The sequence below is a fragment of the Panthera uncia genome (assembly GCF_023721935.1).
Source record: "Panthera uncia isolate 11264 chromosome B2 unlocalized genomic scaffold, Puncia_PCG_1.0 HiC_scaffold_24, whole genome shotgun sequence".
NCBI lineage: Eukaryota > Metazoa > Chordata > Mammalia > Carnivora > Felidae > Panthera > Panthera uncia.
The window spans coordinates 96,747,132-96,761,345 of record NW_026057580.1 but is presented as its reverse complement, the minus strand read 5'-3'; the positions used below and the strand labels follow the sequence as shown (position 1 = coordinate 96,761,345).

At 37.6% G+C, this 14,214-nt stretch overlaps 1 protein-coding gene across 3 annotated transcripts in view; it reads right to left on the bottom strand.

Moving 5' to 3' along the window:
• Window positions 1-2,529: 2,529 nt before the first annotated feature.
• ADGRG6 (adhesion G protein-coupled receptor G6) overlaps window positions 2,530-14,214 on the bottom strand; it is a 140,544-nt gene continuing 128,859 nt past the window's right edge. For 2 of the 3 annotated variants that reach the window (XM_049654465.1, XM_049654466.1), the window contains 3 exons: window positions 11,177-11,278; window positions 10,394-10,546; window positions 2,530-5,418 (listed from right to left, as the gene is read on the bottom strand). In XM_049654465.1, coding sequence (XP_049510422.1) covers window positions 5,240-5,418; window positions 10,394-10,546; window positions 11,177-11,278 — 434 coding nt within the window. In that variant the 3' untranslated portion in view covers window positions 2,530-5,239. Of the gene's footprint in view, window positions 5,419-7,783; window positions 7,830-10,393; window positions 10,547-11,176; window positions 11,279-14,214 lie in introns of all 3 variants that reach the window. The other variant, XM_049654467.1, reaches the window with a different exon arrangement.

Here is a 14,214-nt window from a genome sequence, read left to right as displayed (position 1 = left end):
CTAACTGCTAATAGCAGATTGTTGGCCAGAAACCTAACTGATACATAAACAATCAATGAACACATAGTTTGTAAATGTATTCTTACAATAAAGTAAGCTGGAGAAAAGAAAACGTTATTAAAATTACAAGGAAGAGAACACATTTGCAGTATTTATACAAATAACCCATGTGTAATGTGGATCTGTGTTCAAACCCATCTTGTTCAAGGGTCAACTGTACTCCTTCACATAAGACCACCCCTTCTTCTCCCCCCTTCTGCCACATTTCTTGATATAAGCAGCTTTTGTTTCATGGAAGACTTACTTTGTTTCTTAGCTCCTTTAACCCTGTGGCATCTGGAACAACTGGGGACCTCACCCCCTTTTTAAAAATGTTTATGTTGGGGAGACTGCAAGTGGAGGGGGGCCAGAGAGAAGGGGACAGAGAATGGGAAGCAGGCTCTGTGCTGACAGCAGCGAGCTGACGTGGGGCTCGAACTCACAAACCAGATCATGACCTGAGCTGAAGTCGGCTGCTCAACCGACTGAGCCACCCATGCACCTCTCACCACCATTCTAAGTACAGTGGGCTGATGCCTGGTAAAGGTGGGCTTGTGTTGCTTTGGAAGCCTTGTGGAAGGTGTCATCACTCCCTTAAGACCTGTGGGCCAACACACCATTCCTTGAATTCCCTTGCTCTTCTGACAAGTTCTCCAAAGGCCTCTTCACTGTTCTTCCTGGGTCCAGGCCCTGTGCCTTCTAATTGGCTTTCTACACTCACCGTCCTAAAGTCACCTTGCAGTGAGGATTCAGCTCCTTCCCTGCCTAGAGCCTGTAGGTCTCCCTTGTGTCTGCCCCAGACACCCAGTCTAACATTGTGAGCTGGACTCAGCCTCTTGATGATTCCACACAGCTCCCCACCCCACAGTCAAGCCAACCTCAGCTGTGTTGCACTCACTGCCATGGACTTTCCATGCCTGGAATGACTTTCCTTACTGTCAGGAGAAGCCTACCAGAATCTCTTGGAACTTCAAAGACCAAAACGTCACTGACATATTGCTGGTCCAGAGCTTCTATCTGAAGTTCTGGAAGCTTTCACTGCAATCTCATGACATGCATCCCATCCTTGGAATGCCTGCCTTCATTAAGGTGCAGGTTCTTTGAAGAAGGCCACAAGGCACTCTGATGTAGAATAGTGAACCCAAAGTCCAATGGACTTAGGTCTGAACCCACTCTTACCTCCCATGTGGCCACAGCAGGCTACTCACCATCTTTAATCAACAATTTCCCCTAATGGAAGATTAGAACAACAATACTCCCTTATAGAATACTACTGAAAATTAGAAGAGGGAGTAAAGAAGTATTTGGTATCCAAACGTGTTTATAAATTTGATTTTTTTCCTACCAAGTCCAAATTACCCACGTTGGGCTGAAGCTGCTTGGGGTAATAAAGCACATCATGTTTTTTTCCCATTTTTTGTTTTGACAGGCTATAGAATATAAATGCAAACATTTGAATATTTCACATTTATTCTTATTTTTCTCTAGGGAAACAGAAAAAGAAAACTGTTACTTTAAGTATTCTCCCTTAAAATGAAGAGGGAGGGTGGGAAGAAGAAAGGAAGGGAGAGGGAAGAAGGGCAGAGGGAGAAAAGGAGGAAGCTTGTGAGGAGGGAGGGTGAGAGAGTGAAAAGAGAGATCTTAAATGCCTTTATAGGAGAAAAGTAGAATTTTATTCAACTGAAAACAGAAACGCTTCCAAAACACTGTGTGTGTAAAGCCCAATTCCTCCACATTTCACAATGTTACAAACACAGGCCAGCCTGAGAATCAAATCAGTGTTTCCCGTCTGCTTGCTGTGGCTACTCCCTGGGCTTTCCGAAGTGGCCTGCTTCTATATTACTGTAGATGAATCTTAAGAAACCACTTGTCAGTTTTCTTACCACGGCTTGGCCGGGAGTTGTGAACATTGGCTCAGAAGACCTGATTTCACGGTGACCGGCCAACACGCCTCACAACTTAGCACTGAGTAGGGCTGTGAGCCAAATTGGCCTTGGCCCTCTGCAGAAAAGAGTTATCCGAAATAACCACAGTAAAGGGATGTGGGGAGGTTCTGTTCTAATCATGCAAGTGGAGCTGGCTAAATTCTGTCATTTTCTAAGATTCCCACAATGAAAGCAGCAACTATAAATGTGAAAAAAACACCTCAGGACCTAACTTCACATAATATTACTGACTGGGTTCTCTTTTTCAAGATGCTGAAGACACCCTCAGAAAGGAACCAACATTATTTCTCATCCTCCAAAGCTTGGCTTCACATCAATCGTTTTAAGAAAATTCAAGAACTTCCACATGCATTAATCACCAATGAACTGGATCTTTGTAATATATTCATTCTCAGTGTTTTGGCAAAGTAGCATCATGTCACTGGTTTAATTGGTGGCGGGTTATTTTCCGGCTGTCAAATGATCTTTTCCTATTTAAGAGTCAGAAATCAAAATGCTTACTCATAAAGGAATTGAATAATTTGGAACATGAACAACATAAGTATTTATTTGAAAAACACTTTCCATTTAATTAAAATGGCAAATCAGCTATAGTAGCTTCTTACTACTAATTCTAATTTGCACTCACAGTCATGTTTATTCATCATATTCAAAGATATTGCTCCAGAAAACGATTTCACAAAGTATTCAGAAAAACATATGTATACATACAGTCTCTCCCAAAGAAAGTTAATTATAAAAATAACAAATCCAGGCAATATAAAGCTAAGATACGAAACGAGCTGGCATTTATAAACACAAATAAATAAATATGTACAAAAGAGTCTATGCCAATGATGGACAAAGAAAAGCTTTACGATGCAGGGAACAATGATAAGAATAGATGATATCTGAGGACCCTAGATGAACACAATGCAGTTAAAAAAAAAAAAAAGAAAAATAATTAAAAACAAAAACAGGGGAGCTGAATTGATATTATTCTCAAGGTTAGGCTAACCTAAATTTTGGCTCCACAGCTAAATTCCTGCAATTCTGTTCTGAGGCAACCCAACGAAGGTGCAAAGCCCATGCACGGAATGGAGCGTAGAATTTGGCTCAGTCTTAAATCCACCTGCAAATGCTTTTACTCAGCTGCTTCTTCATCTCTCCTTACCTGATTACTGGAAATTTCTAACTCAGAGTTGACATCGTTGTCAAATATGAAAAAAAAGAAAACATTTTCCCAGATCTGAATGAATATGAGTAGAAATCAAAGCCACTTTGGAAGCTATCTCTCAGTTACTATTAATTAAATAGGAGCTTTGGGATAGAAATATCATAGTAGAAAGCTAATGAAATTCTATCACGAATCTCTAAGGCTTGGGGAAAAGTGTATGAATATTCAGTGACTATTTATGATTGATTTTCATCTACATGTAACCTCTGCCAGAATAAGCAGCCTGTTAATAATATGCCTATAGAAAAGGATTTGGCTCTACTGTAGTGAATCTTAGTGACCTTAAGATTTATTATCCTTTCCTACTATATACACTCCTCCCTTGTGAAAGCCAAGCCAGGGAAAGCTCATGTCTCCTAGGGCAATGTTCCATGCTGCTGCAAAATGAAATGGTAATAAAACCCCACACCATATTATCTTACCATCCAGTCAAGTCTGGCAAATAGCTTTATGACTAAAGATCAACAAAAGGTGAGAGGCCCCTCAGATGCTGTACAGCCTGACAACTCTCCTAGGTCTAAGACTGAGAGCCACCTGTATTTTGAGCAGAGAGAAAGGCTCTCAAGTGCTCAGTCCTGGCTTCTGCCTTTAAGTAGATTGGTGGTGCCAGAATGTCTTCTCTCCTGGTCACTTAGGCTGATGTCTCCCAGAACCTGATACTTCACAGATAACTCAGAGCAAATATAAAGGTACAATATGTACTGAGACCAATTTCTAAGGACCTAGATACAACTCTATCACTTAAAAACAATTTAAATATCGTCTCCAACACATTCACTAGCAAGCATATTACTTAGGGTAGTTTGAAAATTAAGAAAACTGCTTAATATACATGCCTTGCATGCAGAAACCTAATTCATAAAAAAAACACACCATCTATCTTGCCAGATCTGCTCTGGCTCTTAGAATCAGAGGACTTATGTACAAATGGTTTTTAGACTAGCAATTGCAGACCCACGTGCTTATAAATTATTTTGATTATGACAAGTTACCCATATGCCCCAGTTTATATTCTCTGGAACAAAGCACTTGAAAAGGAAGAGGCTTTCTAATTGTGCAAATGGAAATGTCTTAGTCTCTAGGGCAAGAACAGGACCATAGAGTCTCAATGATTATATTTCCTAAAAGGGAGAGACTATTATACACAATATGCTTAATGGAAATTCTTGTTCCTCCCATAAGTCTGTGGGTTCAAACGACAGTAGGGGAGAAAAACCAGAGGTCTAAGGGATTCATTCTTCAACAAGTAGTGGGAAGTCTACATTAATGGAAAATCAACATTATACTTGATTCAAATGTATGGGATTAAATTCTAATTAATGATGACGCTTAAGCCTTGTGTCTTGCGTAGGATAAGTGAAATAGTAGAAATTTACAGGGTCTCATATTAACTGGGTCAAAATTTTGGAAATTCTTTCTTTCTTAAGCATATTAATGTCCTGAAGGTTAAGCATTTGGTAGAATAAGAAAGAATTCCTTCCCAATCTTTGGATCAGACATTAAGTATTCTTTTGTATCTGTGGTTGAAATGTTACTGAAAATGTAGAAATGCTACTGCATTCATAGAAACTAGCACCAGAACTTAGTTATGACTAGTTGTATGTTTCTCACTGTTGAGAAAGATGATGTAGCCAATGGCCATATCCAAAACCTAAAAGTGGGGTGTTTATGAGCCATAAACTACACTTTCCTAGCTCTGCCCCTCCCTTGTCTGCTAACTTTAATGTCCCCTGGCTCCCCGAGTTCTGATGAGTCTGATCCAATTATATATTTAAAAAATTCATATCCCCTGTACCTACTGGGTCATGTTACTCTCAGTACTAAAGTTTTAGTGATGGTGGAAATGCCCCCATGGAAGAAATACACTGAAAGACAGATTTTAAAATTTTACAAAAGCCTTCTTAACAAAATCCATTCCTCCTATATGAACATGCAGTTACCTAGGTCATAGCACGTTCACAAGTGCCAGTCATAGCTTCCACAGCTTGCAGATTTTCACATTTCTGTAGACAGATTCTTCTTTATTCTACTAAACACATTAAAACTTTGTGCTGTGGCTGAAGGTGTCTGACATGATAATATTTTTATAGAAGTTATCTGAATGAGCATTGCAATAACCCTTGACTTTATCAATGACCTGGTGGACGGGGATGATTGATGTTTGTTCTCCATCGGCATGGGTCAATTTGGACAAGGACTTGTTCATGGAAGCATTGTCTGAAAGAAATGATACAAAGAGTTAGGCTACAAGATGAGTGGGTGACATGCCTAAGGGCCACCAGACTGGACACTATTTTGCACATTAAAGAAATACATAAAGGAAATGAAGCTCTGTTTCTTTCTTAGGTTAGGTAACAGGCAGCTCCAAAATTTTATGCTTTTCATCTTCAAAGTGCATTCCCATGCATGAATGAATGCTAATTTGCCTTCTAGTAATTTGTGTTGGAATTTGTTTCAAGAAATATTACCGTAAGTGGTATTTTTCAGAGTCAATGAATAGAATAATTAGAAAATTGCTACAAAAATATACTTGGCAAATAACTCAAAAAAAGCAGGGACAGATTATATAACAAATAAAAGATGCCAAAACATCTATGGAAGAAATGTTTGATGTCCAAGATATGATTTCCAAATAATACAGGGAGGGAGAAATGGGAAGGTGACCATGAGTTGATAGGCACAAGGGGATTCATCATACTGTCCTCTCTAGTTTTTATATACGTTTGACACTTTTCATAAAGGAAGTTTTTATAAAATATAATTTAAAGGATTTGGGGGAATAAAGTGAATGAAAATAAACATGAAAGGGTATTTTATTAACTATGCCATAGTCTCAGGATGATGTTATTGCTGATGGCAATAATATCAAAATAATTGGTAGTAATAAAGGACTGCTAAATACATTTCTGCTCTGAATTTCTCAAATTAATTCGTTAATTTATGTATAAGTTTTTATTTAAATTCAAGTTAATTAACATACAGTGTAATAGTGGTTTCAGGTGTACAATTCAGTGATTCAACACTCAATATCATATACAATTTAAATATTATTTCTCTAGACCCAAAACCTTTCTAAAATTGGTTCAGATAGTCTCTGAAATTCACATAAGCTCTATTATTTATAAATACATATGGCTGTTTTCATTTACCCTATAAGTACCTTCTTGTAAGTATCTATACTCCTCCCCTTCCCAACACATTTTGGAGAAAAATTCTACTCAAAAATTAACCACAGAGATTTCACACCAGATGAAGGAGCAAATGTGACCTTTTACAAAGCACTCAGTTCTCTACATTGTACCTTCTCTATTCACTGCAGAAGAAGCTAAAACTCTATGATGAAAAACTGCCTCAAGGAATCATGGCTCTAAATCTGGAATGTTCATTGCAGGCATGTTTATGCTTTGAGTAAGCTGCACCCAGTATGTGACACAACATTAAAAATCCATCAGTAATTGATAAAAGCCATCATCACTGTATCTGTTGTCTTTGGAAATGACTCAAATTGTTTAACTGTTGTCCTATGTTGAAACAGACACTAAATAAAATGAAGACTAAAAGAGGAAATGTTGTGTTCATCCCATACTAAAGGAAGAAAGAGAGAATAGATGGCTCATGAAGCACGGCAGAATGATCACATACCAGGACTGGTGAGAAAAAGGTTTAGGGAGTCATTGTAGAAGGGCCCCTCCCCATTTAGCTCTCAGCAAGCTGATTGATTCTGTGTTTCTTTCAGTTCATATATTCACTAGCCATTGGTTTTCTGTTGGGGATTTTTCTATTGATTTAGATATCAGTAACAAATAATTTGTGCTTAACGTTTTTAGAAAACCACACACACTCAAAGAAGCTTCAAGGATACACTCATTTCGCTTCAGTGACAACTTTCAGTGGCTTGACACCTTTCAGATATTTTGATTAGATCCCTTCCAAATATGTGACCCAATTTTCTGGGTCTTCATAGTGAATAAAGTAAAACTCTGAGCAAGGGCTATATTTCAGTATATATGCTATTCCCAATCCTCTGGTTAGATATTACATCAATAACAATAGAGATTTTGGTTGTAGCTGCAAGTTTGAAAACCAGGGGCTAGGGAAATGAACTATTATTTGACCTAGGCTGAAATGTCAAGCAGACAAAAATCTTCAAAAAGCAGGCTTGGAACTGACAATTTCTCCATTATGACTTCTATGAATGTACCATGACATATCCAGTAATTCATAAGAGCAATGGAAGAGAAAAGAGTTTCTATAACAAACTTCTATAACAAACTTCTCAAGTACTGCTTTTCTTCCCCCCACTATTCTACCTTATATGTGATCCCTTAACTCCAGAGCATGGTACATTTCCTAGAAGGAGCAGCTTGCAGACACCCCCATGCAGAGAAGAGCCAGCACAGCCACAACCATTTGAAATTTCAGAAATTCCAGCTCAGTGCAGGACTGTCATTGTGCTAGCCGAGAAGTATCATAAAGAACAAGCAATTTTGCTGGCGCAGCAAGAGTCTTAGTTTAATCCATGCAAACATTCTTTTATTACCTTGCAAAAAATTCATGCATCCAAAAAGTAATAGAAGTTTACCTGAATGATCCACTTTTGCTGAAGGAATGCTCTTAGAAGACATTATCTACACCATAAACATATGAATTTCTAGATCAATTCCAAGAAATAAATTAACTAGATATCCATGATGATATGCAGTGACTTTTTGCATACTCTGAGTGACCCAAGTACACCAGCAGTCCTACTGAGAAATGGCTATGTAGCTAAAGGTCATTCATACATCAGTTGATTGGAAACCATCAATTACTATATCGCAGAAGTAATGTCATATAGCTGACTATATCTTTATGCTAGATGACAAGAACTCATTTAACCCCAAGGGTTTTGTTATGGGAAACAGAAAAACATTAATACATTCCTTAAAAAAACATACATAACATTTTAAAATAGCAAAGTTTTTCTTTGGTACCTCAATTTCCGAATTTCCTTTTATCTTTTAGTCAGTTTTATCCATGATCCTTAAATACTTCTAAATATTTCATTACTACTTCCAAAATGTCCCCTGTTCCAAATGATCTATCTGTCATCATCTCTCCCCTGGTGACATTTTTCTAGCTATTCTCACATGTGTTAAGAGGACAACAATTTGATTGGTCAAATCCCTATTCATTCATAACTGATATAGAATACACACTATTTGCCTTTTCGAAGGGTAGGCAAAATGAGTATTTTTTTCTTATAAATGAGATTGTTTTCTTAATTTCTCTGCCACCTTATTATTAGTGTATAGAAAAATGAAATAGATTCCTGAATATTAGCTTTGTATCCTATAACTTTACTGAATTCATTTATCACTTATAGTAATCTTGATAGAGTCTTTAGGGTTTTCCATATATAATATCATGTCATCTACAAATAATGAAAGTTTTTCTTCTTTCTTACCAACTTGGATGCCTTTTCTTTTTCTTGTCTTATTGCTATGGCTAGGACTTCCAATACTATGTTGAATAAAAGTGGTAAGAGTGGACATCCTTGTCTTGTTCCTGATCTTAGAGGAAAAGGTCTGTTTTCACCACTGAGTATGATGTTAGCTGTGGGATTTTCATATATGGCTTTTATTATGTTGAGATATGTTCCTCTAAAACCTACTTTGTTTTTATCATGAATTGATGTTGTATTCTGTCAAATTCTTTTTCTGCATCCATTGAAATGATCATATATGTATATAATTTTAAGGTTGACTAAATAAAGTAAAAAATTCATTCATTATAACTAAAATGTATTTTGTGCCAGGAAACTACCAATTAGGTAGAATAACCTATCTCAGACTATATACCTGTCACCAAATTTCTTACAGAGGTATTTAAAGAAGTATACACAGACCTCTTAATTGAGGTAGACTATCTGCGTACAGGACTCAGAGGCTGTATCTTATTCTGGAAGAGAGTCCACAGCTTTTATTTGATTCTCAGAAATGTCCTTTGCTCTAAGAAACTTTGAAAACTGCTGGCCTAACTTGTTCCAAGTTTTTAGATCTTTAAGAATTTTGGAATTAACAAACTCTCTAACCACTCAAACATTTTTCCATAATGCTATCTTAAATCTCAGGCAGTGGCCATTCCAGTGGCAAGGTACACAGATCGTGGTGCAAGCAGGGACATGTGGAAGGATTCAAATGTATATGCAGGTCATTTGAAATTTAAGTGTTTGCAATGTGAACATTTACATATACACTGCACATCATACTATTTGCAAAATACCAAATATTACTCTCTTCAGTGCCATTTGCCTCTGCTTATGTTTAATAACTAAACAAATTCAGAGTTAAAAAGTTATTTCTATTATCCTTTTAGAAGCATCTTTAATGAGGAAAGTGTTGGGTGCTAAGTGGTGACAGCTGTTTGCTTGAGGTATATTTAGTATTTCAAAGTGGAAATTCTTCTATTCTCCTTAGAACTATTAAAAGATTGCAACATTTCACACCATTTGCTGGCTATCAAGTACTGCAAGAGAGTCTTTATTTCCACACTGTCTTCAGGATTGGTCATACACATGCTCAGTGTTACAACCTGTGGTCACTGTAAATATCAAGTAGTAAGTAGTACCAGGAGATGAACAAAGATGGTGTTTCTCACCATCCTGTATCACTTTCCAAATATTATGTTCTCTATCATATTTATTCAGTGACTTACATAGCATCTTCCAATAACACATCCAATGGTTAAGGAATTGATTCTCAAATGTAACGTACATCCTGGATGGTGTTTCCACCTGTTCCTATGTCAACTTGCCAATTAACTTTCATAGTAAGTTATGAAACATGAAATATGCTTTCTTGTGAGTAATTACAACTCAATTTCTATATTTTTAAAGTAAAAACATAACTTTTAAACTCAGATACCATATTTTAAAAAGAAAACTAAGCTTTGAATCAAATGAAGCAAATCATATTCAGAGGCAATAATATGGCTATGTGGATTCAATTTTGGTTGTAAAGGTTTAAAAAAAAGACAAAATCTTCACAAAAGTGCCGGATAAGGTCTTCAAATACATTTTGATTTTCATAAATCTAACATAAGCACCCTCACGGGCACTGTGATCTATCAATCTTCATGATATGGCAATTGCAATAAAACTATGATGAGAAATGTACCAGAGAACATCTTTCCCACCGCCAGAATAACTCACCGGTGTGGCTATTCCTTTTGAAGTAGGTGGTAGAGCTGGATTTAGATTTGGATGTAAGGTATGTTGAGTTGGACCCAATGGAGCTTGAGGACAAAGATTTTCCTAGATTATCAGAACTTTTCTTGATGATATTGGTAGCTGTCTTGCTCCAGTCTGAAAGAAATAATATCTCTTCATGAACCTGCTTTCGGGGGAATATGTCCTGTGAAGAATCATCACCACATTAAGAAATTTATCCAAGGCCTCCCATTTTCTTATATGCTAGCAATGGCTCAGAGGAGAGGCTGGCATATGAACAATAATAAACTGAAGTAAGTTTCTTAATTTGACCCGTTGCGCGTATTGTTTAAAATCTGACTTTGATTTTGTAAGGGTGAGAAGCAATCACTGCCAAAAAAAGTAATACTATTCTTCAGGTATTTTTTTTTATAATAAGAAAAATCTCTTTGCCTAATAATGTGATTGAGGACCTCAAAAACATGGAAAGGTGCACATGTTATAGTGGAACCCCTGGATGTCGGAGTTGTTAAAGTAGACACAGAGCCCTGGGCAACTCACACCTGGCTGGAATTCATGCTTCTCTGCAGAACAGAAGGGTGAGGCCCAGAGCCCTCAGATCTCCTACAGTCCTAATGTTCTAAGACTCCAACTAAGCATCTTCACATCCTCCACCTTTACAATTTTCTGCCATCGGGACTGGGTTGTTCTGACAATGGAAGACCAAATGAGAAAGGTTTCTGATTGACCTCAGGTATAAAACCGATTGCCAACATGCCCCTTTACCTGAGTTGTCTGCTAACCGAAATCTACCACAGCAGAGATGACGCCTCCACTGTTTCTGGACATTCTCCTTCATAGCACAGTGGAAAATAAATATAAATAAGCCTGCAACAAAAGACAATGCAAACATTTAAGCCAAAAGATACATTTTTAAAGATAAATCTTGCAAAACACATAGATTCACTTGAAGTTGTTTTTTGTTTGTTTTTACATCTGAGTCACTAAGAAACAAAGATCCTAAGGAATCTTGAAGTATGTACTAGATGGTTTAATCCTTTAGAACAGAACGCAAAGGTTCAGTTAAAACTAGAATAATAACACGGAGCTGCTTCTGCCTTTGCTGTTCTTTTAAGCAATTATTATGACTTAACCTGAAGATTAAGCGAAATGCACAGTATTCAGTATAAGAGGCATTTAATATTTCCCTTATACTTGTTTTAAAATTATTTGAAAGTACTTCATAAAACTTAGAGAAAAGAGAAAATGGAAAATATCCATAAGTTCTTCATCTATTGTAATTTGTGTATTCTCAGCTGTTTTATATATACATATTATTGTAAGTTTGGGCCACAGAAAAATAGTATTTTTGCATGTAAAAAATGGTGAAAAATCAGCAAGTTCGGGTGGCTCCACTGGCATGCTTTAATTTCTCAACATTTTAATACAGAAATATTTCTGTATTGTGAAACAGTCTTCATATTTATAGGTATTCCCCGAACCCATCAAAAACGAACCGGATCACTAACCGGCTTTGGAAGCCAACCACTTTCAACTTTCTAAGGAGTTTGCTTCTGCATTTTCACCCCCTAATTGATTTCTCCTTCATTTCCTCTATATTTGGTTTTCCCATTGCTTACCAGCATATTCTAGTAACTCTCTGTAAAAATCAAACACAAAATGGTCCTCCTTTAACCCCCAATCTTCTTTCGGCTTCAGCTTTTTTATTCCTAGTTCCAAAGCTTCTTAAATGGTTAACTTTTGCTATCTCCACTTCTTCTCAATTCTTCTCTTCTCAACTCACTCCAAACGGGCTACTACCCACAGCTACAAAGCCACTGCTCTTGTAAAGGTCAGCACAACCCCAGCATCACTAACTTATTTTTTGTTCCCATTTGAGTAGACCCCTCAACAGCACTCAGCACGATTGACTATTCTCTCCTTCCTGATACTGTTTTCTCTTAGGTATCTTCCTTATTTGCTTCCTGGTCTCCTTAGCAGGTTCCCCAGTTTTACCTGTAAATGTAGACATGTCCATGACTTAGTTCCTGTTTTCTATCTTTTCTATGGCTGTAGAGTCCCAGTAGGTTCTCATCTCCTCTGGGCATGTTGTATGCATGCCATATGCTAATTTTTACACCTGCTCCCAATCCCTTTTCTTGTCACCACCACCTCCACCAGGACGCCAACCCATGCTGCTTACAGAACACCTTCACTGGCTGTATCTCTACTTAGCAGCATCTCAAACCACTAATGTTCTACACAGACATCCTCTTCATCACTACCCTCACACCAATATCTCAGGCTCATTCCTACCCAAAACTACTTCACAGGCTCTTCTTTCAAATCTTTCCAGTACTGCTCCCTGCTGCTCAGGTGTCAGATCAATTGCTAACTCCTCAAAGAGGGCATCATCAACTGATTGTTTCCTTTTCCTTTTCCTTTTATGTTTTAACCTCTAGTCACACCCTTGCACATACTTTTCTCATGGCCCTTATCAGTACCTGATATTCTTGTATTCCTCATTTATTTATTCATTTGTTTTCTTGGTTGTCTCCTGTTGGTAGATAATAAGCTCCACGAGCAGAGGGATAGGTGTCACTTAGTGCTGTAGTGGCCATTCCCAGAAGGATATCAGGGACTAAGCAGGAACTCTATGAATGTTTGTTGAATGAATAGTATGATTAACTGCTCATCTATTTTACATGAGTTGGCTGAATACTTATATGTATATTTGTACGTGTTAAATGTATTTGGGGATGGGGGATGAAACGCAGGAGTAGAACACTAATTAAGGATCCATAGACTATAATGAAAATATGTTTACAGCAAAAGTTTCTAAAAAGTATGCAAGTTAGATGCACAGGTACTGCCTTAGTAATGTACCATATGAAGCAGAACATCTACGTAAGGGAGGGTCTTTTAGAGGATGTGGGGCTTGAACTGAACTTGAAGAAAGCTTTGGGTGGGGAGGAGGGGAAGTGTCTAAGAAGGGTGATTCATTCAGTGACCCTTACGCACTGCCAAACAGGAGGAACTGTTTCAGGAGCTGGATATTCACAAGTCAACAAGGTAGACGATTACTGCTTTCATGAAGTGAAATGTTTAGCATGGAATGGTATAAAAGTAAAAATATGACAGTACATTTAAGGGACATTGACTTATCTGTTCTTTTTTAATGTGTTGTATTCATCAAGAAAACTGTAAATTACACTGTAGTGTGTACAATCAGAAAAGTTGGGAAAAGTACTGAAAGTGCTCTCTTTTGATGTACATAGTGAAAGTTGCAAAATATGTCTAAAGTTAGGCTTGTCTGTTTTTATGGTTTAATATCATAACTCAAAATGGCTCAAAATCTTATTATAGAATACATTACATCATGAACTATTAGAAGAGGAGCCTACTGGATGGGCCCGGACTGCAGTGAAGGACCACGGCTGATTCTCTTCCTCTGGGATTGATTTCTTGTTTGGTCATCAGTGAGTGCCTGACACTTAGGAGGTGCTCTATATCTTCCTACTGAAATTACTGGTCATCGATTTCAAATGGACAAGTAGCCTATTAAAAAAACTCCTGGGAGGGGCGCCTGGGTGGCTCAGTCAGTTGAGCATCTGACTTCGGCTCAGGTCATGATCTCACGGTCTGTGAGTTCAAGCCCCGAGTTGGGCTCTGGGCTGACAGCTCAGAGCCTGGAGCCTGCTTCGGATTCTGTGTCTCCCTCTCTCTCTGCCCCTCCCCCACTCATGCTCTGTCTCTTGCTCTCTGTCAAAAATAAATAAACATTAAAAAAAAAAAAAAACAACTCCTGGGAAATGCAAATGCAT